The 24795-nt window shown below is 42.6% G+C and overlaps 1 protein-coding gene across 10 annotated transcripts in view; it reads left to right on the forward strand.

Moving 5' to 3' along the window:
• Positions 1-24795, forward strand: part of LOC129739173 (disintegrin and metalloproteinase domain-containing protein unc-71) — a 1315240-nt gene that overhangs the window by 824393 nt on the left and 466052 nt on the right. For all 10 annotated transcript variants that reach the window (XM_055730592.1, XM_055730589.1, XM_055730594.1 and 7 more), the window contains one exon: positions 4518-4597. In XM_055730592.1, the coding sequence (XP_055586567.1) occupies positions 4518-4597 (80 nt within the window). The remainder of the gene's footprint in view (positions 1-4517; positions 4598-24795) is intronic.

A 24795-nucleotide genomic window follows, 5' to 3' on the forward strand; every position in this document is an offset into this window, starting at 1 on the left:
GATCAAAATTATGCCACGCCAGTTACCGCATTCTGTCAGGTCTCCTTTCTTTGGGACCTTTACGAGGATACCCTGCATCCAGTCGGCCGGGAATGTTGTATCCCAAATGTCAGCGAAAAGACGGTGCAACATTTGTGCTGACAAGGCAGGGTCGGCTTTGAGCATTTCAGCAGGAATGGAATCGATTCCAGGCGCTTTGTTGGATTTCATGTCCTTGATTGCCGCTTCTATTTCAGCCAGCGAGGGCGCTTCCGAGTTGACGCCATTAATGCGACTTACTGTGGGCGCCTCGAGCTGCGGGTTCTGTTGGCCATTGCTATTTGTAACTCGGAAAAGTTGTTCAAAATGCTCAGTCCAACGCTTGAGCTGATCTGTTCGATCTGTCAGCAGCTCACCTGCTCGGTTTTTCAGCGGCATTCTTGCATTAGTCCTTGCACCACTAAGGCGGCGAGAAATATCATATAATAATCGGATATCTCCAATGGCGGCGGCTCTTTCTCCCTCTTCGGTTAGGGAGTTTGTCCATGCTCTTTTGTCTCGTCTACAAGCTCGTTTAACTGCCTTTTCCAGCTCCGCATATCGTAAGCGGGCGGCTGCTTTGGCTGACCCGGTACATGCCTGCTCAATTCCGACTTTCGCCTTTCTCCGATCATCGATCATCCTCCAGGTTTCATCCGACATCCATTCACTTAGTCTTCCACAAACTTTACCGAGAGTACCATGGCTCGTCGTGATAAAGGCATTCTTGATTCCACACCACTGTTCTTGGACTGTTCCGTCTGTCGGCAGCTCCGAGGCTCGGGATTCTAGCTGTTTATGCCTTTTTCACCGCTGGATTCTCCAACCGGCGGACGTCGTATCGACACCCGACTTTCTCCTCGCGCCGTTGGACACGCGCAACTCTCAGTCGTATCTCGCCAAGGACGAGGTGATGGTCAGATGCAATGTCTGCGCTTTGTTTGTTGCGGGCATCAAGAAGGCTCCTTCTCCATTTTCGACTGATGCAGATGTGGTCAATTTGATTTTCTGTTCGGCCATTTCGGGATACCCAAGTGACCTTATGTGCTGGTCGATGGGGGAAGAGCGATCCACCGATCACCATGTTGTTGTTGCCACAAAATTCTACAAACAGCTCTCCGTTTTCGCTCATCTGTCCTAGACCATGGCGCCCCATGATGCGCTCAAAGTCCTGATTATCGGAGCCAATCTTTGCGTTGAAGTCGCCTAAGTGGATTTGAATGTCACCCTTCGGAATTTTCTCAACCACGCTGTTCAATTGACTGTAAAACTGCTCTTTCTCCTGCAAATCGGCAACGTCAGTTGGCGCATAACACTGGACCATTGTAAGGTTTCTAACCCGTGTTCTGAATCTGGCTACGATTATTCTTTCGTTTATCGGTTCCCATCTTATGAGGGCCGCATGGGCCTGCGGGCTTAACAGGAAACCAACTCCTCGTTCCCGAGTAGCATGTTCTCCTCGTATGCCAGAGTAAAACAGTACTTGCCCGGACTGTGTCTTGTGTTCTCCAGTGTTAGGCCAACGGACTTCGCTCAGTCCCAATATCTCTAGCTTGAGGCGGCTAGCTTCTCTAGCAAGTTGAGCCAGCTTTCCTGGCTGGGCAAGGGTCAAAACATTCCAAGTTCCAATTCGTGTCCGTGTTTTCATGCTAAAAGTCGTCGCCAAAGTTCCAATTCGGTTATTTCTTCTCTCAGTTTCTGTAACAATACAAGATATCAGGAGCAGTAGGTTGTTAGCCTAAAGTCCCTATCCCGCGATGGGGCTGCCATCTTGGACTTAGCTGGCGGGAGCCGCATTTCATAAATTCAGCCGCTTGCTGCAAGACAGACGCTGTTTGAGCCGCCCCTGACCTGGAGAACAGACGCTCGGTTGTTGTTGCACGCCGCCTCTGACCTGGGAAACAGACGCGTGCAGCCACCTTCTCAGTCTGCATGCGACCAAAGCATCCACCGGGGTTGGGTACCCGATCTCCGCTTAGGTTACTCGCATCCCAGCCCGTACCACGGGGAGGTAGAGATAGGAGTTGTGAATAAGAGGTGATATGACCACTATGGGGTCTCATGTTGCACATTATCCACCGTTTACCAGCCATCATCTTGTCGCTTGTCGCTTATAACTAATTTATTCCCACTAATTTAACTAATTTATTCGCTTATAACTAATTTATTCCCAAACTCAAAATCAGTTCTTATTCTCTATCGGATTCTGAGATATCCTCTCAGAACAAACTGCCAAAACTCTGAAGCACATGCTGTGTTGGCTTAGTTGATCGTGTATGAAGACAACACTACAAATGTTGTCATCATCATCGATCATCATTGGTTGTCAAAACGCTTTTGTTCCCAATGCTCTAATTCACCTTGAATCAGATTTGAAGGAAAATAATTCAAAATGCGCCAACACTGGGAAAACTCAAATTTTGATTAGAGCGGTAAAACTCAGAAATGAATTGTAGGGGTTTTAGCGAATTCTGAGTTGCTTTTGTTCAGGGTGGTTTAGGCTTGTTCATGGATCGACTGAATAAAAAAAAATCAAAAATTTATGAAATTTCAAAGCGGTTTTTAATGGAATTCCAGATTGCAAAAAGAAAAAGACGATTGTACGGTGTATTTAGAAGATGGATGCGTGCATTTTTATACGGTTGGTTTTATTTAAACCACAAAAAAAATTAGTGCCACCGAGCCATTTGACCGCATCCAGCCGGTGGAACTTCATGCTGTCCAACTTGGCACGCCCACCCACCAGCACACTCTGTCTAATTTGAGCTGATCTGAAAAGACAAGAAAAAAAAAACACCATAGGTGAAAATGATTTACACTTCAAAATTATGAGAAAATTATACTTACAGTTGTGAATGATGGCTTCCGTAGAGATTGCTGGAAGAAAAGATAAAATTGTTCAATTTTGTATTTCCTTTCGACACCTCTTAATTTCTAATAGAAAATGTAATTAAAACTCACTCTGATTATTTCGTCAACTGTTTCCGACCATCGCATCCAAACAATCAACAATGGTTTTTGGAACTCTCTGAGTTGTTTTCATCTATTTTGTTCGAAAACGTATGCGTCTTCGCTAAGTTTCAGGCTTTGAAAGTCAATAGATGAAAACAACTCAGAATTTTGATGGATTTCAACTCAGTTGTTTTCATATTCATACATGGTGCAACCGCTGAGCCGAAATTAACCAGTCTCTGAATAATCTAAATTTACCGTGAATATGCGAATTGAACGAACATAAGGGAGAACGAAACCAAAACAAACAAATGTGGTTTTGGTTTTTCCCCAAATCCTGTATTTGTTTGTGTCCGTTTAAAAAAAAAACACATGGATTAAGGAATATTGAGGCTAGCAAATTGATGATTTTTTGAAAAATAGGTTCATTCCAAATTTTCCGATGATTTTAAATTTCTCTTAGCTGTAACTTTTGACAACTGCTTGTCAAACAGTTTTCATAAGTAGGTATGGATTGTTAGATTAGCATATTTTGAAACATTCTGCTCAAAAAGTAAGTTGAAAATTATGATTGGCTTTGTTTTTTGCCGATTTTAGTGCACCCCATCTGAGGGTTAAATATTTGCAGTATCAAATGTTCCAACACCTTTCCTTCAATTTAAAATGAACAATGGTTGAACATTTGGGACGAAATATCAACCCCTTTTGGCAGCATCAAAAACCTCTCCCAAACCAGTTATCGTGCGAGCTCAATTTTCGAACGATACCGCAACATGGTATCAGGACATGAACTTGTGCCATAGAATTTCGCCAAAACCAAATAAGTTCAATTTTCTGCAGCCAAAGACGACGATGACGACGACAGCACACAGCATTACAGCAGCAATGTTGTGGCAAGGAGGCGTTCCGAATTTTAAAGACGGCTATATCTAATCTGCATAAAATTGCACTCTAACCGGCGAATATCCTGGCTCCATCCCGGGATGCAGCTTCGAGTCGAGTGCAAGAATGCCAGCAGAATTACAGCTACATCCCTAGCAGAACCTAACGCTAACTGCACGGATGAAGGAACCTTCCGGCAGGGCACGTGTTTTCCATCCCACATTTACTTCCTCTTTTCCCATTTTTCCTTCCCTTCCGGTTTTTGCCGAATGACATACCGTGCATTTCTCACGACGCCGTTTCCGCCACCAGAAACTTACTTACCTTGCCAAAGTTTAAAATATGCAGTACCTTTCACACTCGAGTGCAACGCATTAATATAATATGTAAATATTTGTAACCCCTTCCTCGGTGGGAAAGGTTACTTGGAAAAATGTGCATCCCCGAGGGGTTGAGAAGGAGTTTCCGCGAATCTGGCTGAATGACGAACGGAAAAGTGGGTGGCTTGTTTTTTCCCCTCGCGAAAACTGTCGAACTCCTCCGGGGAGATGCGATTTCTTCCTTATGATGGATGATGTGTGACTTGTGATATTTTTACTCTCTCTTTTCAGCAAACACCGAAAGTACTTAAAGTAATAAATGTTTTTCTTTCTTTCTCTTTTCAGACGGGGAAACATTTTCATCGAACATCACTTTTGATAAAAGCTTTTAATCATAAATTTCGGTTAGATTTGGAATTAAATACGTAAGTATCCTTTTATAAATTTACATATGATGTTACTATTAATGTTTATTGATTAAAACAAGAAAATTTAATAAGTGTAATTTTTGCAGCTAAATAGAGTTGCAAAGAGCTTTATAGAATAAGGCTGATTCAAATTCTTTTAAGTTGAGGAGAACTTGATTCATGGGGTAACTTGATTCCTTTGAAATATCTCAAAATTGGAGTGTCTTACAAAGATCAAAATGTTGTAGAAAAATAGGCCAAATAGAACAAAACATCAAATTCGCTATCTCAATGGCATCGATGGTAAGAATGGACGCAAATAGCTGAAAAAAGCACTCTCTGTGCGTTTGTTCTCTTGTTTGCTTCCATTTTTGTCAGAGTATATTCTCAGAACTAGAACTGACTAATTGAAAAAAAAAAATCGGACGAGTAATCTTGATCGTCACTGGAAATGGATGAGAAGTCATCGCGTTCACGCTCATTTTGGTAGTTTTACTAGCTGAGCCCATGATGAATCTAGATATGGTGGTCTCACTTTGGCAAAAAGTAGACGAGGGTTGGATGCGGAGGAGGGGGCGAAACGCAGCCGAAATTTGACAGCTGGCTGTTTGACTGGCAAGGATGCCAGGTGCTCTGATTTTTTGTAAAACACGAAGTTTTGCCAATCCTCAGCGCTGATGTGGTCTAGTGGATAGGCTGGCGCGAGTCTGGTAACCCAGGCGTACTGGGTTCGATTCCCGGTATCGGCAAGAAAACTTTTGGGTTCGAATCCCATAAGTTGCCAACAGGTAAGATGTGTTTAATTGTATAAATAATTACATATTTCAGAGGGAATGCATCTGGGGTTAATCTTAAGAGACTATTGCAAGCGGAGTGGATTGCCAACCATTGTAGGTCTCTGAAGATTGGATGCCTTCCCTCGACGAACCATCGGCCGTGGAAGCCCTAGAAGCAATTCGAAGGCCAAGCCACACAGACATAGGCTGGACCTTGCTACCGATGGGGGAGCCATACATACATACATACATACAACACGAAGTTTTGCCAATCCTCCAGATATTGCTAAGACAAAGATTTCGCCTTGATTTTTGCAAGTATAATTCATAGAATCGAAAAAAATCTTCCTGCTGAACTCTGGGCTGGTAAGCAATGCTGGAAGACATTGGACCTATAAACGGTGCCAGCTTTGTCGGTAGCGGTGAGTAACATTAATTATGCGTTACTTATGACAAATTTGCTTATTCAACACTTTTTTCTTCCAAGAGCTGTCTAGAAGCAGCAGAAAGTCATCGAATCGGATGGAAACATGGCGAGGCATTACATGCCATAATCCGAGAAGCGGCTGGCCCTCCTGCAGGAACATCTGATCTTCATCGAGATGAAGAAGCTACTTCAGGAAGACCTCCGTCTGTCGCCATGGCTGCTCCAGAAGATCCAAGCGAGTAATCTATATCTGATGGTTATCATTTGGAAAAACCAGATGAAGTTTTTGGCACTTTTGAACGAGGGAACCGATGAGCTAAAGGGTGGTAGAAGGGGCGGCGTCAGCAGTGGCAGTGACGTAGGCATGATGTAGCCTCGATTGCCGCTTTGATGGTGAACACCCTGAGTCCGACCTTGATGCCAAGGATCGGACAAGCAACATCCGGTCTAGGATTTTGGTTGTTTGGTCCACCCTTAAACGTGTAAGGAATGAATAAATCATCATGTATCGAATAAGTTTTCATCGCCGTGAAAGTTCGGTCATTCGTCGTTACATTCATAGTTTTATCCGTTTATTTCTTATAGGGTTGTTTTATGGTACGAACACAATCTTCCAAAGTAGTAGTTGTGATAAACTGTAGCAAACTTCCGATCGTCGAGTCATACTCCCGATCATCTTTATAAAATCTACACAAATTTCATACTATTTGTTTATTTGTTTATTATAATTAAGTTCATCGAACATAAATGTTTAAATGAATATGTTTAGTTACAATCTAATTAGTAAAACAATTTGGACTGACGAATTCGACGAATAAATCGGCTGGATGATTCTTCAAACTGATGCAGGTGCTCAGCATCCTGAAACATACGCATCATTGCACTGAGTGGTTCATTGTAGCCATAATATGTTTGGTGGATTTGATGTGACAGTGACGAATTAAATCGCAGAGTTCGCGACGGGGCACTGAGGTTTATCATCCTAAGAAGATTTGGCGATTGAACTTCTCCAATTATAATCTTAACAATGAAAGAAGCCTGTTGAGTCTTTCGGCGACATGCGAGGGTTTCGAGACCCAAAAGCTGACACCGATCCGATTATGCTGGAAGATCTTCGGGATGACGCCAAGGCAGGTGTCGCAAGGCGAATCTGACAAACCGCTTCTGTACACGTTCAATCATCAAAATCCAACTTAGTTGATACGGAGCCCAGACCACAGCGGCATGCTCAGTTATAGATCTGACGAGGGCGCAGTACAGTGATTTCAAGCACAAAGGATCTTTGAATTCACGTGACACTTTGGTGATGAAGCCGAGCTGACGATTCGTTTTGTTGATAACTGAAGAGCGTTGGCTGTCGAAAGTGAACTGCGCATCGAGGATCACGCCAAGATCATCCACTTCAAAGACCCTTTTCAAAAACTGGCTGCTGATACTATAGTCATAGGATCGGTGTTTTATTCCGATGAAAAGTTATCACAGAGCATTTTGAGACACTGACTGTTAGTTTGTTCAGTCTACACCATTCATCAAACTGGTTCAGCAGAGATTGGAGGCGAACGCAATCAGCAGTAGATTCCACTGGCAGAAATATTTTAAGGTCATCAGCGTAACCAATTTTCGTTCCGTCTTCTAGGCTAGTAATCAGATCGTTAAAAAAATAGCGCAAATAATAATGGCCCCAAATTACTCCCTTGAGGGACGCCAGATCGATTGGTAAAAGGATATGAAATGCTTGTGCCGTACTTGATCCTTATGCAGCGCTCGGCGAGAAAGGATTTCAGCCAAGCAATCATGTTGTCATGAACGCCAAGATTGGCAAGCTTAGCGAGCAAAATCTTATGGTCAATCGCGTCAAAAGCAGCTTTGATATCTGTATACACCGCATCGACTTGTTTTTTGTTTTCTTACTGATTGAGGCAAAACGACGTGTATTCTATGAGGTTAGTACTCACCGATCTACCAGGCATGAAACCATGCTGTGCAGGGGCGATGTACTGCGATGAAGCGCGTAAAAGGGCTTGGCCAACAATTATTTTGAAGAGCTTAGACCCTGCAGACAAACTGGTAATACCACGATATTGCTTAACATCTCGACGATCGCCATTTTTGAACACCGGAAACATGAACGAATTTTTCCATTTGTCTGGAAATTTTCGTTACTGGAATGATCTGTTGTAGATCCTAGCCAGAGACAAGGAAAGAGCTTCGATGCAGCGACGATAGATAACAGCTGGAATCCCATCAGGTCCAGGAGCAAATGAGCTTTTTAGCCTTTTCGCAGCGCGCTCAATAAGATCTTGATGAATTTCAAAAGTGTTCAATTCAAAAGCATCGACAGGTATATGATTGATGGCTTCACTGTACTCTCTTTCGGATGAAACGGTGTTCAGAAAAACTGACTTGAAATGCTCTGCAAACAAGCTACAACATGCACCTGGAGAGTTAGCAACAGCGTCATTGTAAACTACAGAGGTTTGTAGGGAGCTCGATGTCCGTTTTGAGTTCACAAATGTGCAAAAACTTCGGGGGTTGGTGCGAAAACTAGATTGTAAACGCAAGACGTGGCGCTTATAAAGTGCTGCATTTAGTTTGCGGTAGGCGGTGCTTGCTGCTCTTAACTGTAGTTGAAAGTCCTCTGTTCTTTCTTTACGAAGTCTGCGTAAGCATGCATTTTTCTCGCGCCGTAGTTGCCGTAAAGTAGGCGTGCTCCAAGCAGGTGACACAGGTGGTTTAAACAAATCATTTAAAGGAGTTACATTCAAAAGCCTAGCACCTGTATCAGTTTCTTCCCACACCAGACGGGGTTGATTATAGTCGCCAAATACTAGTACGGATTCATCAGTAGCAGCGCGTGCACAAAGTTCACGCACAGTTGATACATGGGACTCGAAAACGTAAGTGCAATTACTTTCGTCGGGTGGCACGTATATGGCACATAACATCATTTTTTTCACATTTATACGGACAGCAACACAAACTTGTTCAAGGCTATTTCCGTAATCAGTTGTGACAAACCTGCTCATGTGATATTGCCTAACGGCTATCAAAACTCCACCGAAACTTTTTTTCGAGCTATTGAGCAGATTGCGATCACAACGATAAACAGAATAATTGTTGCCAAAGAGTTGGGTTGAGTTGAACGAATCATTCAAACCGGTCTCGGTCAAAATGATGACGTCGTAACTGCAGTCGTTAGTATCCAAATAAATTTCTTCAGTTTTGGTGCGCAAGCCTCGAACGTTCTGATAGTAGCACCAAGCTGCGTCGTTCGATCGAGCTGCCGAAAAGCTATCCGACACACACGCTGGGAGGCTAGAAGGCAGAGATGTGTGACTGGGTGAATTGTTCAGATCTGACGAATACTTGCCATTGCATGGCAATTGGAAGCCTCTCCCTGAACCACCCGGCCGATACACGGGACGACTTAAGGTTGGGACGAACGGTCGTTGGTGGCCTGAGAAGAGAACTTCCAAATTGCTTTGATTTTTGCGTCCCGACGTCCAGTTGGAATTCACAGGAGAAGTGTCGATTTCACGGGCATTGATGGTGGCAGGCTGTAGCATCAGGTTAGTGTCCGCGTTGATTTGGGCATCAGAATAGAATCGATTCGATGCTCACGAAACGGGTCTGGAAGGCAGAGGTGTGTGACTCGGAGAAAAGCGAGAAAGAGGGGAATACTTGCCATGGCATGGAAATTGGAAGTCTCCCCTTGAACCACCTGACCGATACACGGGACGACTTGAAGCTGGAACGAACAGTCGTTGGTGGTCAAGGAAAAGAACTCCCGCATTTCCTTCAGTGGTGCGTCCCGACGTCCAGTTGGAATTAGCATGAATGATGTCAATATCAAGAGCATTATAAGCAGCGGGTTGTAGCATCGAGTTGGCATCGGTAAAGATTAGAGCATCAAACTGATCCGGCTTACGTGATGCTGGGCTAGAAGGCAAAGGTGTGTGACTGGGAGAAAAGCATAACGCAAGAAAATACTTGCCAAGGCATGGCAGTTGGAAGCCTCCCCCTGAGCCACCTGACCGCAAAACGGGACGAATTGTAGCAGGAACAAGCGGTCGTTGGTGGCCAGAGAAGAGAACTACCGAGCTGGCATGGTTGATGCGTCCCGGTGTCAAACTGAGGTTAAATGGTGACTGATCGATGTTTAGAATTGTAGTCCACGAATTCTCGGAAGTACAATCCTTTCGGCCAGGATTCCGGATTCAAAGCTTTCAGTTTCAAATCCAGAGATAGGCCAACTTTAAATGAGATGAACCGGAATGAACTGATATCGCTACCTCTGGAAACCAATTTAACTACGTTGGCATCTTCCACACCAATGTTGGCCTGCACTATGGCTTTAACAGCGTCTTCCGTGACGTCAGGCTTAATGCGCGACAAATAAACCCAGAACAAGTCAGGATTTTCGTCTTCGCTCAGTGGAATTGAAACGATATCGGCTGATGCATGTTTTGATCCCAATTGGCAGGGTTCAGTTGAAATCGCGTCCGGAACCCGTATACGCTTCAAAGGACGCCTGACAGGCGTAGGAGTCGGTGTGGGCGTTGATTTGTTCCAAACGGCGGTACGTGTTGGTTTCGGCGCAATTTGCTGAATTTCCGAACGCAATTCAGTGATCACGTTCGTGAGCTGCACTAGCCCATTTGTTTCAGGCGGAGCATTGAAGGCCATCAATTGGAAACTGGGGTTCGAAAACATTGCCGCACAGTCATCACAGTACCAAAAAAGATTTTTGGACAGCGCATCCATTTGTCTTTTTTTTTTTTTTAGTTGGTAACCACAGGTGGTAAATCCCGGTTTACGGATTGTATTCCAAGGCACGGCGAGCCACCGCGTCCCCCCAGTTTGCTACTCTGGGTCCATGGGTACAATGGGCAGACTCATGATATACTCCGTGTATACCCCCTACTCCCTAAACTCCACCTGGGGCCGCAGACCTGGTTCCCACCTCGAACTGTTTAGTACACTATGCTTCAATAGTGGGAGGTCTATTCGCGCTAATGCGCTCAAAGGCAATACTCATTAACGAGACCACTTTCAGCAAAACCTCTCATCCTTACGACTCGACGCCTGAACTCTCCTCTGACGACTTGAGAACCGACATCTCCTCGCAATGACTCGAGATTCCCACACAAACCTCTCCTCTTCGCGACTTGAGGCCTGATCTCTCCTCTAACGACTTGAGATCCGACCCCTCCTCGCATCGACTCGAGGTTTACCTCTCCTCTGCACGATTCAAGGCCCGATCTCTCCTCTAACGACTTGAAATCTGACCTCTCCTCGTAATGACTCGAGGTGACCACTTGTACCCCTCCTCTTGTTGGTAAGGGGCCTGATCCCTCCTCTTACGACTCGGGACCCGACCTCCTATCATAAAGACTCGGGGTTGACCACACAAACCTCTCCGCCTGAAGGTTTGAGGCCTGACCTCTCCTCTAACGACTCGAAGCCCGACCTCTTATCTTCAGGGTTCGAAGTTTGCCACCTTGCCCGTCGTGTGCCAGATCGAGAGCAGCTTATCCTGGACTCGCGCCTGTCACGGCACACGCGCGGGACTTAACGCAACTACTCGGATGATTCCCGACGAAGACGTCATCCTACACCGACTCGAATGGCTCGCCCGGCGTCGAGAGCCACTCTACCCGTGGGTATTCCCCGAACGTGGAATAACCCTTTCCCAACGATTTCCACTGCGAAGAAGGTCAAGTCTTATCCCCGCAGCTTCTGTCGTTGAGAACCGCTCTACTCGGATACTCCCCGAAGGTGGAGCATCCTACACACGAACGCGGCGCACCCACGGCATCCGCTACGCAGAAGGTATTGTCTTATCTTTGTAACTTCAAACCGTGGGGTCGGACGCACTCTACTCGACAGCCCCCCGTCGATGGGGTCAGTCTACTCCGACCGTTGTCCGGTCTTCTTTATCCCCCTTGGTTGGCAACCCTAGGATTTTTGGCCCGCGGATTTTCCTGCCCGTTGTGTGCCAAATCGAGAGCAGCTTATCCTAGACTCGCGCCTGTCACGGCACACATTCGGGACTTGGAACGCTACGACTCGGATGTTTCCCGACGGTGACGACATCCTACACCGACTCGAGAGGCTCGCCCGGCGTCGAGAGCCTCTCTACCCGTGGGTATCCCCCGACAGTGGTTAACCCTCTTCCCTCGAGATCAGCTACGAGGAAGGTAAAGTCTTATCCCCGCAGTTTCCCTCTTAGGAAGCGGAACTACTCGGATACCCCCCGACATTGGGGTATCCTACACACGTTCGCGGCGCACCCCTGACCTCCGCTACGCAGAAGATGTTGCCTTATCTTTGTAGCTTCGATCAAGGGATCGGACGCACACTACTCAGATGCTCCCCGCCGATGGAGTCATCCTACACCGTTCGCGGACTGCCGTTGGTTCCAGCTCCTCTGCAGGGCAGTCATGATCCGGGTGAACCCATCGCTGACCGCGTGCCAAGTGTTGGAATCCGCACACATCCTCTGTACAACGTTATCTGCTGTCGTGTCAGGCCCACAGGCGGCAAATATGGAAGTACGTACCGCCGCAAACCTCGGACAGACAAACACCACATGTTCGGGTGTTTCCTCTACGTCACCACAATCTGGGCAGTATGGCGAAGCCACATGTCCAAACCGGTAGTGGTACTTCATGAAGCATCCATGACCAGTCAGGAATTGCGTCATATAGAAGTCCACTTCACCGTGCCTTCTTCCGATCCAGCTCCCGATGTGCGGGATCAGACGATGGGTCCACCTTCCTCTCGTTGAGCTGTCCCACAGCTGCTGCCAGTTGGACATCGAGTCCTCATTGGCGAGATCTCGAACGTTGGGCGTGTCTCTGTTGTCGTAGCAATAGACATCCTCCTCTAGCAAAACCGAGACGGGGTTGTTTACAAAGGTGACTTAAGTAAACAAACTTCCTTAAACTAATCGAAACTTTGAACTCGATTTTTAAGATTTTTCTTCCTGATAACACTTGTACTCGATAACTTCCTAGTTGAAAGCAGATTGTACAACAAGAAGAATTGGACTTCCACTATTTTTTCAACATAAAACACGCAAAACAGGTAAGTAAAACCGTCGAACTATTTGTTCACATGCTGTCACAGAGAACAGTGGGAGTGATGTATCAGATTACTAGCAGTAATCTGTATGTACAGAATTACGTTAGCAAAATTCCAAAAAAAAATCTGCATCATTGCAGAAAAATCTAAATATGTGGTAACGCTAGTGAGAGCTAGGTTTCAACGAAGTAGAGAAATAAGGGCCACCCTGTTACACATCTATTAGAGTTTTAAATTCTGCGACAAACTATTATTTGTTGTTAGTTACGACCCACTGCATCAGCTCAAAAATCATGAAAGCAAACAGCCATCAAACCATTAAGCCACAACCTTGGCGTGTGCTTCCACAAAACATTTTCACTATTTTAAGAACCTTTCACCTTCAAGTTTGGCTCGTCATAAAACCCAGGTGAATGCTCATAAAAGTCAGCAATTCCGATGAAAAATTATAACACTCCCCAGAGTTTGTTTACCGGGGCTGAAAAAAAACGCCATAAATTAGAAAATTACTTCCACATTGATGGCCGTACAGTTGCGCTACATCACCTGAAGATGGTGTGCCAAGGAGACCAGAGTGAAAGGAAGAGAAAAAACATCACCGAACGTCGTTCCTCCAACATTGTCGACGAATGTTACTAGTCGAGAAGGCAACAGGCACGTACTAGGGACGATTGCCAAAGCATCGGAACCCCCAAACACCTCTAGCCAGGAGGGAAAAAACACCGAAGGAACAGCATAATAATAATTTTCGCTCGGCGTGAAGTTGAGAACAAATTGCACCGGGCGCAGCACAGCAGCAAAAGACGAAACTGCTTCAGCACCAAACCGGATATTGAAGTTGTTGATGGTTCAAAAGGAGCAAACCGGGACCGGGTCAATGCTGATTGCTGCAATGGTATATTTGCTCCAGGGTGGAGTCAGCTGTCCCATAAACAAGACGAGATAAAAATTGTAAATTTGTCAAAAAACAAAGGTTGAACTGTCTTTGACTTTCAAAAGAATTTAAAATCATTTTGATTTCCTTAATTTTTATATTTTCTTAATTTTAATGATCCCCCCGAATAACTTCACTGTGCTCCGGTACATTTGTGGGAATTGCGATGGGACTTGGATGTCATATAAATTAAATTCACACTCTAACACTGCTGGCAGCATTTGAAAAGCACGCCGCCCGGTAGGAAAAACGGCCCCCTTGATGGTAGCTGCTGACGAAGCCCCCACTTCCCCTAAGTTTCTTTACCTTTTCCTGTTGGGCGCCATTTAAGTATGGTTTCATTATGAGTCTCCCCTAAGTTGGGATCTGGGAGAAATTTATTGCTTTCATTTCATCGACAAGCAGCTGAGAGCCCCTGGACTTTTGGATTTTATGTAACTGTGTAACCGGATACATACACACCTAGAATAGGGTTACCATATCCCGCGACACCAAAAAGAGTACATTTATATCATTTATCCAAAAAGTTAGGAGAAACGTTAAACAGTAAAACCCCGCCTATCCGAACTCTAGTTTTCTGAGCTCCCACGTTATACCAGCCATCAGGTTGACACAAGATCCATAATATATTTATCGCCTGGATCGTATGCAAAATAATATACAGCAGAACCTCGCTTACCGAGGTAGTCGGGGGAGGGATCACCTCGGATTAAACGAAGTACATTGACAAACCCTTTGGCTCTGGTATTGCATATCATCCAGGCGCATAGCTCGGTTCTTACATAGATTTTATATTTTTATTTAATCGGCGTTTCTGGCAAGTTTAGATGTTAAACTTGCCAAAACGTCAATTTAATAGCTCAAAAATAAATCGAGATTCTAAAACACATTTTTACATGGATTTTGGATAAAAATGGTGGCTCGGATAACGAGGAAGTTAGGATAACCGGAGCTCGGATAACCGATATTCTACTGTACATATTTCCTGCTATCTAAGGTGGCACCGAGATATTTCAATTTAATCAAATACTGTTAATGTCTTGAAGATTATGTGACTTGCATAACAATTATAAAGTTTCTTTTAAAATATTCTTATACTATGAGCATATTGATTATTGTTTGCATACTCAAAGGCGCTTATCTCGCTCACTGATTATAACGACTAAAATGCATGTTTATTAGAATAAAATGTTAAAGTAATTTGTTGTAAGCTGTATTCCTTTCGTAGTGCATAAGATGTTAAACAACTTCATAAAATGGAAAAAATACGTTGGTTTTTCTGATCAATTGTCTTTCAACAAAAAAAGAGTACTTTTGGTAAAATTTCACAAAAAGAAGAGTACGCCCATTTTCTGATCGAAAAAGAGTACATGTACTCTTAAAAGAGTACGTATGGTAACCCTAACCTAGAATACTTGTGATTCAATTGCCTTCATTCGAGAGTTTCCGTTCAACAAATTTTTCGTAGTCGAAGTTTTCACACTATGGAACCTTGAATTGATTTATGCTTTTAATGTTCCGTTCTAAATTTATTCTTTCAAGATTGCAGAATCACCATCTTCACCTTTAAAAACAACTTCCAAGGTTGGTCTCAGTCAAAGTGGATCATTCTATACCGTCAACTGGGGCATCATGCTACACTTTTCAACTTCAATGGCCTCTAAAAACTTAATTTCCACAGATAACCTACCACTTGTACTTAAAAAGTTTGAAGGTTGGTGGGACATCAAAATGACGCAGTCAGAAAAATTATTGGTTTCCCCAGTTATTTTCAAATTTACAAAAACATTCGATTTTCACTTTCTAAGCAAGAGGGGTAAGTTGCAACAAACTTTGTTTCAATTCAAATCAAATGAAAACGTTTGACAATTTATAGTTTGTGAATTGTGAATTGTGAAAATTGTGATATATTTGTGATTTTATTCCGCACAAAGGAACAATTGTAGTAATTTTTGGTTTTAATGGAATGAATCTTAGCATTTTTTTTCTGTCATTTTATCTGTTTTTAAAGAAAAATCCAAAAGGTGCTGCATACATTCAGGGGTAAAATTACTATATAAAATCTTCTAGCAGAAATCTTCAAAATTATTGTTTGGATGGATCAAATTTTGAAATAAATAAACGAGTGATGCAAAGCAATCATGTTCCAGCATATGGAAATGAGATGTTAAAGGTGAATCTTTTATTTGCATTTTGATGAAATGTAGCCCAAACTAGTAACTGAATTATAAAATACTAGCTGACCCGGCAAACTTTGTTGAGCCTTTGAACTTTACAAGAATAATGTACATTTGAATAAGCAGAAAGAAGGTTAATAATTATTATTGTTCACGAAACTATATTGGTTCCATAAAATGAGATGAATCGAAACACTTTTTGGATTATTTTCGTAATGTTTCTGTCATATTATGTTAAGTGGACCTTAACAAGACTACCTTTAATGGAGATCAGGGCGTTGTTTTTCGAGTTTTTATTGCAATTTAACCCATTAAGGCAGGTTTCCTTCTTTTTTTCTTTATTCCAACTCCCCGTACTAACCTTTTTCGCCACCCAGTTATGTTCAAAGAAACGTTAATGTCAGTGCCTACCTTCAGGGGCAAAAAATGTCGAAGAAGATGGATTTTCAGCCAAAGTTGAAAGCGAATATCTTCTAGGATTAACTTAAAAATGATTTTTTTCTCTTTAACATTATTTTCTTCGTTTACAGAGGAGTGTCTAATAAGTTCATTTCCGATTAACCACAAGAGTGCCCAAAGAATATTTTGTTTAATTGTGTCGTCATTTTAAGCAGTCTCAATCAGTTGTCTTTCTTTTTTCGCCAAAATCATTTTTCATCGTATACCAAATTTGCGGACATGGAACATCAATATTAGGAGCAATTCCGAACAACACTTCTCATGGTATGAAACTTTCTCGATTTTTTATGCTGCAATTATATTTTTTTTTAATTTTTGAGCAAAATTCCAAATTGCATTCTATTTTGTGTTAAAAATTACGCATTTGATGTGTACTTTGCATTTGATAATCTCTGATTTTTGTGATCATCTTTTTATAACAATTTATCTTTATGATATTTATCAAGATATGAACGTTTAAGCATTGAACAAATAAAATTAGAACATTAGATAAATATGTTCGTCGAGTTTTTACTAAAAGCAACTTCAAATCAAATGGTTATAGATTTTTTTTTAAATTGTGATCTTGAATTCAAAATTCGAAATGAAATTCAAAACAAACTCTTCGCAAGTCTTAAACATTGTTCGTTCTCTTTGTTTTGGATCTTGGAAATCAAATTTTCCTCAAACTGGAATTTTTCATTTTCCAAACTTCTTGTGCTCGAAGATTGTATTATTGAATCAAATATCTGCTTCTGAGAAACAATGTTATCATGAGTTTTTCGTCATTAAATGAAAACTTTATTACATTACATAAAAATCAAAATTGAATAAGTGTTGCTGTTGCATGATGCTCCGTTTGACGGAATTCTAGGAAGTAAACAAATATAGTTCTAATACCAATATATCTCACTCTTCGAAAAACAAGGTGACACATCAAGCACGCCATCATGTGGGAAAAGTTTTACATGGAAGGGTATTCGAGTACGCGGAATGTATCTTCGAATATTTGAAGCCTACCCTCCTTCCAGTGGGGTAATAGAAAGGGGGAGGGGCTACATTACAATTTATTACATAACTTGAGAACAAATCGAACTAATGGAACCAAATTTGATTCCCAAAAGGTATTTGGGTACGAGAAATGGTTTTACGAATATTTGGTACCCCTCCCTTCTTCTAGTGAGGAGATAGAAAGTGGGGAAGGTGCTCCTATACAATTTTCAGCATAACTGTAAATCTTATCAAGCTAATGGAGCCAAATTTGGCGTGGGAAGGTTTTAAAATACGAGAAATATTTCTTTATTTTTGAAAACTTTCCGTTCTTCCATCGGAGAAATTTACATGGGGAATGTGCTCCCATACATTTTTTTTCCTTAACTCGAGAACTTATCCTACAAACGGAACAAGACTCTACTTCGAAGGGTATTTGGATACTAGAAATTATTATTTTCTTATTTAAGTCTCTTATTTTTATCTCAATAAGTGATAAAGTTGGGAAACAGGGGTGCTCCCATATGTACATTTTTTTTTGCCTCAAGCAAGAGCTTATCTAGCAAATGAATCCAAATATGACCTGTGAACAGATAAAAATTAAATAAAAACAGCGTTTTGAGAGGACAGCTGTGACAAAGGCGAGTTGAGAGGACAGCCTTGAGATTGCCTGTTGAGAGGACCGCACCGAAATAAAGACAGCGTGTTGAAAGGACAGCTATGATATAGGCAAGTTAAGAGGACAGCCTTGAGATTGCGTGTTGAGAGGACCGCATTGAAAAAGCAGCATGTTGAGAAGACAGCTGTGAAAAAGGTGAATTGAGAGGACAGTCTTGAAATTGCGTGTTGAGAGGAACGCATTGAAAAAAAAAACATCGTGCTGAGGGGGCAGCTGTGAAAAAGGTGAGTTGAGAGGACAGCCTTGAGATTGCGTGTTGAGAGGACCGCATTGAAAAAAAAAACAGTATGTTGAGAGGACAGCGGTAATAAAGGTGAGTTGAGAAGACAGCCTTGAGATTGCGTGTTGAGAGGAGTGCACTGAAAAAAAGCAAGTTGAGAGGACAGCCTTAAGATTGTGTGTTGAGAGGACCGCATTTAAGAAAAAACAGCATATTCAGAGGACAGCTGTTATAAAGGCGGGTTGAGAGTACAGTCTTAAGATGGCGTGTTGAGAGGACCGCATTGAAAAAAAACAGCTTGTTGAGAGGACAGCTGGGAAAAGGGCAAGTTGAGAAGACAGCCTTAAGATGGCGTGTTGAGACGACCGCATTGAAAAAAATAGCATGTTGAGAGGACAACTGTGAAAAAGGTGAGTTGGGAGGACAGCTTTGAGATTGCGTGTTGAGAGGAGTGCACTGAAAAAAAAGCGAGTTGAGAGGACAGCCTTGAGATGGAGTGATGAGATGTCCGCATTAAAGAAAACAGCGTGTTGAGAGGACAGCTGTGAAAAAGGCAAGTTGAGAGGACAGCCTTGAGATTGCGTGTTGTGAGGACCGCATTGAAAAACAATAACGAGTTGAGAGAACAACTGTGAAAAAGGCGAGTTGAGAGGACAGCCTAAAGATTGCGTGTTGAGAGGAGTGCACTGAAAAAAAGCGAGTTGAGAGGACAGCCTTGAAATTGCGTGTTGAGAGCACCGCATTCTAAAAAACAGCGTGTTGAGAAGACAGCTGTTATAAAGGCGAGTTGAGAGGACAGCTTTAAGATGGCGTGTCGAGAGGACCGCATTGAAAAAAAAACTACATGTTGAGAGGACAGCTATGAAAAAGGCGAGTTAAGAGGACAGCCTTGAGATTGCGTGTTAAAAGAAGTGCGCAGAAAAAAATCGAGTTGAGAAGACAGCCTTAAGATTGTGTTTTTTGAGGACCGCATTGAAAAAAAAACCGGCATGTTAGAGGATAGCTGTTATAAAGGTGAGTTGAGAGGACAGCCTTGAGATTGCGTGTTGAGAGGAGTGCACTGAAAAAAAAAGCGAGTTGAGAGGACAGCCTTAAGATTGTGTGTTGAGAGGACCGCATTTAAGAAAAAACAGCTTGTTGAGAGGACAGCTGTGAAAAAGGCAAGTGGAGAGAACAGCCTTAAGAGGGCGTGTTGAGAGGACCGCATTGAAAAACACAGCTTGTTGAGACGACAGTTGTTATGAAGGTGAGTTGAGAGGACAGCTATAAGATGGCGCGTTGAGAGGACCACATTAAAAAAACAGCATATTGAGAGGACAGCTGTTATAAAGGCGAGTTGAGAGGACACCCTTGAAATTGCGTGTTGAGAGGAGTGCACTGGAAAAAAGAGAGTTGAGAGGACAGCCTTGAGATGGCGTGTTGAGAGAAGTACACTGAAAAAAAACAGCTTGTTGAAGGGACAGCTGTTATAAAGGCGAGTTGAGAGGACAGCCTTGAGATTGCGTGTTGAGAGGACCGCATTAAAATAAAAACAGCGTGTTGCGGGGACAGCTGTTATTAAGGCGAGTTGAGAGGACAACCTTGAGATTGCGTGTGGAGAGGACCATATTGAAAAAAAAACAGCATGTTGGGGGGACAGCTGTTATAAAGGCCAGTTTAGCGGACAGCCTTCAGATGACGTGTTGAGAGGACCGCATTGAAAAAAACAGCATGTTGAGAGGACAACTGTTAAAAAGGTGATTTGTGAGGACAGCCTTGATATTGCGTGTTGAGAGAAGTACACTGAAAAAACAGCGTGTTGGAGGGACAGCTGTTATAAAGGCGAGTTGAGAGGACAGCCTTGAGATGGCGTGTTGAGGGGACCGCATTGAAAAAAAACAGCGTGTTGAGAGAACAGCCTTGAGATTGCGTGTTGAGAGGAGCGCATTGAAAAAAACAGCATGTTGAGAGAAGCGTACTGGATGAAAAACAGCGTGTTGAGAGGACCGCCCTGATGGCAAAACAGCGCGTTATGAGGATAGCTTTGTGAAAAAGGAAAAAAAAAGGCTAGCTGAGAGGAGAAAGCCTGATGATGTCGAATTGAAAAGACCTCGTGTAGAAAAGAACAGCGTGTTGAGAGGAAAGCTTTGATAAATAAATGTTTGATGAGAGGGCAGCCTGAAGATTGTGCGTTTAGTGATCCCAATTGATAACGAAACAGAGCGTCAAGAGAATAACCGTAATGGTGAGAAGGCGAATTGAAAACACTGCCCTGTGCTTCTATAAGCATGGATATAAAATCTCTATATTAGATTGATTCCAATGATAAAAGGTGATACGGTCAAAATTTGGTCAAGGGAAAACGCGTGTAAATCGGTGAAATCGTTTATTTAAAACATCAAATTAAATTTCTTTTTCAAGTTTAGTTAGTATAAAATTCAGGAAAAATATTCAGTTAGGCTTCCGCTTTTCCAAATCCGAATTGCCGGACCTTACGCTTAACCCCTGCAGTCAGATTTTGTACAGCCACCTTGTCCACCTTCTTCGCCGCAGAAAGCCAGTTTGCCTTGAACTACTGCTCGTTCTTAGCAGTTTTTTTGGTTTTCTTTAGGTTCCGCTTGACAATAGCCCAGTATTTCTCAATTGGGCGGAGCTCTGGCGTGTTGGGAGGGTTCTTGTCCTTGGGAACCACCTGCACGTTGTTGGTGGCGTACCACTCCATGGCCTTTTTACCGTAATGGAAAGATGCCAAATTCGGCCAAGAAAGTACGGAACAACCGTGTTTCTTCAGGAAAGGCAGCAGACGTTTATTCAAACACTCTTTCACGTAAATTTCTTGGTTGACAGTCCCGGAAGCTATGAAAATGCTGCTTTTCAAGCCACAGGTACAGATGGCTTGCCAAACCAGATATTTCTTCGCGAACTTTGACAGTTTCATGCGCTTGAAAATATCTGCTCCCTTTCTCCTTCCTTTTGCCGTATAAAACTCCTGTCCCGGAACTGCTTGTAGGCGACTTTGACGTAGGTTTCGTCGTCCATTATCACGCAGTCAAACTTCGTCAGCATCGTCGTGTACAGCCTCCGGGATCGCGCTTTGGCCGTCGTATTTTGTTTATCATCGCGATTTGGAGTCACTACCTTCTTGTAAGTCGATAGTCCGGCTCGTTTTTTGGCTCGATGCACGGTTGTAGACGATACACCCAGCTCATTTGCGGCATCTCGGAGAGAGAGGTTAGGGTTTCGCTTGAAACCACCGGCAACTCTCTTTGTCGTCTCAGCGGCTTCCGGTTTTCGATTTCCCCCCGATCCAGACTTCCTGGCTGTCGACAAACGTTCCCCAAACACTTTAATTACATTCGTAACGGTTGATTTGGCAACTTTTAGCGATTTTGCGAACTTTGCATGCGAGTAGCTCCGATTTTCGCGATGCGCGAGCAAAATTTTGATACGCTGCTCTTCTTCGTTGGACGGCATTTTGACAACTGAAGAGTGAATTCCAAAATCAAAATAGGAGCAACATTCTATACACACACACACACCTTCAAAATGAGGGGTGTTCAGGTTTTTTAAATGCAAAATTGAAAGAAATACGTGAAGTTGATATTGACCAAATTTTGACCGTATCACCCTTTACACATCGGTTAGTTATGCGCTATAAAATTTAGCAGAATATTCGTAAAAATATTTTTTGAATCGTTGCAAAGAAAGGACACTTTCATAAACTTTTATGTTTGGATAAAATCCATAAAAGAAAAAGGCGTTTAATAATAGTCAAACGATTTTTTCTCAAACTTAACTTCAATTAAAAACTTTTTATAACACAGGTCCATCATCATTCTAAAGAAGAGAAAAAAAAATCTATCGAGTTCCCCTGAAATACCCTCATCATAATATGAAAAGTAATTTTAACTCACGACAGACGTCAGAAAACTTTATTTTCCGCAAAACGACAAGCTCAACGCCAAATAAATTGATCCCATCCCATCATCAGCACCCTTTTTGGAAGAATGAAAAAAAAAACCTCAATCTTCCTTCAAACTATATCTTTCCCCCCGGTGCGGTGTGGGGAGAAAAGTTATTCTTCACTAATCCATACGCTCAACGTCGATATTTCTGCAGAAGGTTTCTTGTTGCGTACACAAACATTATCTATTTGAAGTTGTTCTCGCTCATACGCGGGGAAATGGAAATTCGATGCCCACATGGGCTAACACCATACACGAACATCCACCCCCGCACGTATGCAAACTTCAACTAACACACTAATTCAGCTAACCACAAAGAGAAAACCGGGAAATCAGCGGTCGGTTCCCAAAATCACAATCGTTGAGCATCAAAAATCCATGCCGTTTGCCCGTGATTGAGCGTTCGGGGAAAAGCGCGGAGGGAAATTGGGCCTGATGCCGGATGAATTGGGGAGAATTGGGTGATGGTACTTGAATATCGCTTTCCCCAAAACACACCCGGTGGGAAAATTCATTCAGAAAGTACCGGGGAGTTAGTGTCGGGGTGATGGGGAGGGAAAGAAGGGGGACTTTGTGTTTGTCAGATACCCCAGACCCAGACGGATGTGGATCCGGGATTCGTGGGGCGGGGTCTGATGATTGGTAACCCAAAACCCATTTGTGCCATATTTGCGAACAAACGAGCTCGAAGAGACAGAAAGCTTGGATGCTTGGAGTGGTTTTAGAAATTTTAATGGAAGAGCTTTCGGTTCTGCACGTGAATTTGAATAAATGAGCTCGGCTCGGGAAAATGTTCCGGTGTACGTGTTTGTGTGTGTGTGGGACTCAGGGATGGATTTCCACCACCAGGCAGCGCATTTCCCATCCGATCCAGTCCACAGAGACAATTTCGGGTGGGGTTTCTTTTCGAGGAGTTGCGAGCGACGATAGCAAAGTGGGTTTACGAAGCTGTTTTCCTTTCGAAAGATAGCTAAATATGAATAAAAGCAAAATTAACATTCAACAAATCGAACTGGCAGCTCAAATTTGCTGCCAAAAACCCATCTCAAACACAATTCCACCTAAACAAACCCACCAACTCGGGCACTTGAAGAAGAAATTACACTTTCAAGCAATGTTGTTTAAAGATTAAACATCCCAATGACGGTGCCAATCAGGTTGATGCTGATGATGATGATTATTGTGGTGGAGCGTGGTAGAAGGTAGCTAAGCTACATAAGAATTCTTCGGTTGCAGTTGTGCTGCCATGTTGTATCTTAAATGAAGATACAAATTCGGAGCATGTTTTTGAAAGCGCCACTCGAGCAGTGAGGTTCCGAAATAGGAAAAGGGTACCTTCATGCATACCTCTTACCTTTTTCAAAGCAGCTTAGATACATTTTTATTCAAATTGTTTCCCGGAACGAGAGCTCTCAAGGTTTTGATGAGTTGAAGAGGCTGCTTCCATTTGTCTTCAATGATTATAATTGCATTTACCAGAAAATTTTCAAGACCGATTTCCGAGGTTTTTCTGGTTAAAAAATTATAGAACAAATATACCCATTTGCAACACAATCAATTTCGGAACCTAAAACAGTTCATGATTAAGAGTAGTCGAAAACAAGTAGGGTAAATGTACCTAAGACAACGGCTTAAGGAAGCTGTTTTCATTTATTCAATAGAATTGCCTTCCATGTTGATTTGAAACTGATATTTATTCATTGAACTATATTTCGAATACTGTTTTATGAAACTATGTAGGAAATAGATCAATCCATTGCGTACTTTTGAGTCAATTTATGATTTATTTTTCTCATTCAAGTTCCTCCATTGTCGTACCAGGTCCCTAATTCCGTCGTACAAGGAGACCGGAATTGTCTCAATTTATTCCACCCTCTTCAGAAATACATTTAAAAGTTTGCGGTTGCGGTTCATGAAATTAGCATCAGCTTACATCGAACGGATCAACCGCGCAGGATAACAGCAGAAGTTCTCTCGAGTAACCAGCAGTGATGCCACACTTTTATCGGTATTTTGGAACCCAAAAAAATCTTTTATCGGTATGGAAATCCTAAAAATCGGTATGGAAATCGGTATTTGAGGTGGATATTCAAAAATCCTTACATTTTCAACTTCCTAACGTATTTTTAATATAAATGGAAGCTTGCAATAAAAAGCAAGTCTGAGAACTCTTAAGAATGTTGATTTGAGTATTAAACTAGCTGACTAAGTGTGTTCAAGCATGTATTATTTGTTTTTTTTTATCTTGGTTCTATACACTGTAAATTTTTGCCTCGATTTCCAGCAAAAAAAATTGCTGGAAACGTTCAGCAATCCAAAATTTTGCTGGAAACCAGCAATCGATTTTCGAATTGCTGGATTTTTCAGCATTCGGTTGTGTTCTTGTCATTTTTGCTGAAAAATCAGCAATCGGTTTCCAAATTGCTGGACTTTCCAGCAATTGATCTAGTTTTGCTGGGAAATCAGCAATCCAGTTGTCAAATTGAAGTCTGTTTGTTTTCGTATGCTGATGCAAGGTCTATTTTACGAATTTTGGTTAGATTAA

This window comes from Uranotaenia lowii, chromosome 1 (genome assembly GCF_029784155.1).
Source record: "Uranotaenia lowii strain MFRU-FL chromosome 1, ASM2978415v1, whole genome shotgun sequence".
Lineage (NCBI taxonomy): Eukaryota > Metazoa > Arthropoda > Insecta > Diptera > Culicidae > Uranotaenia > Uranotaenia lowii.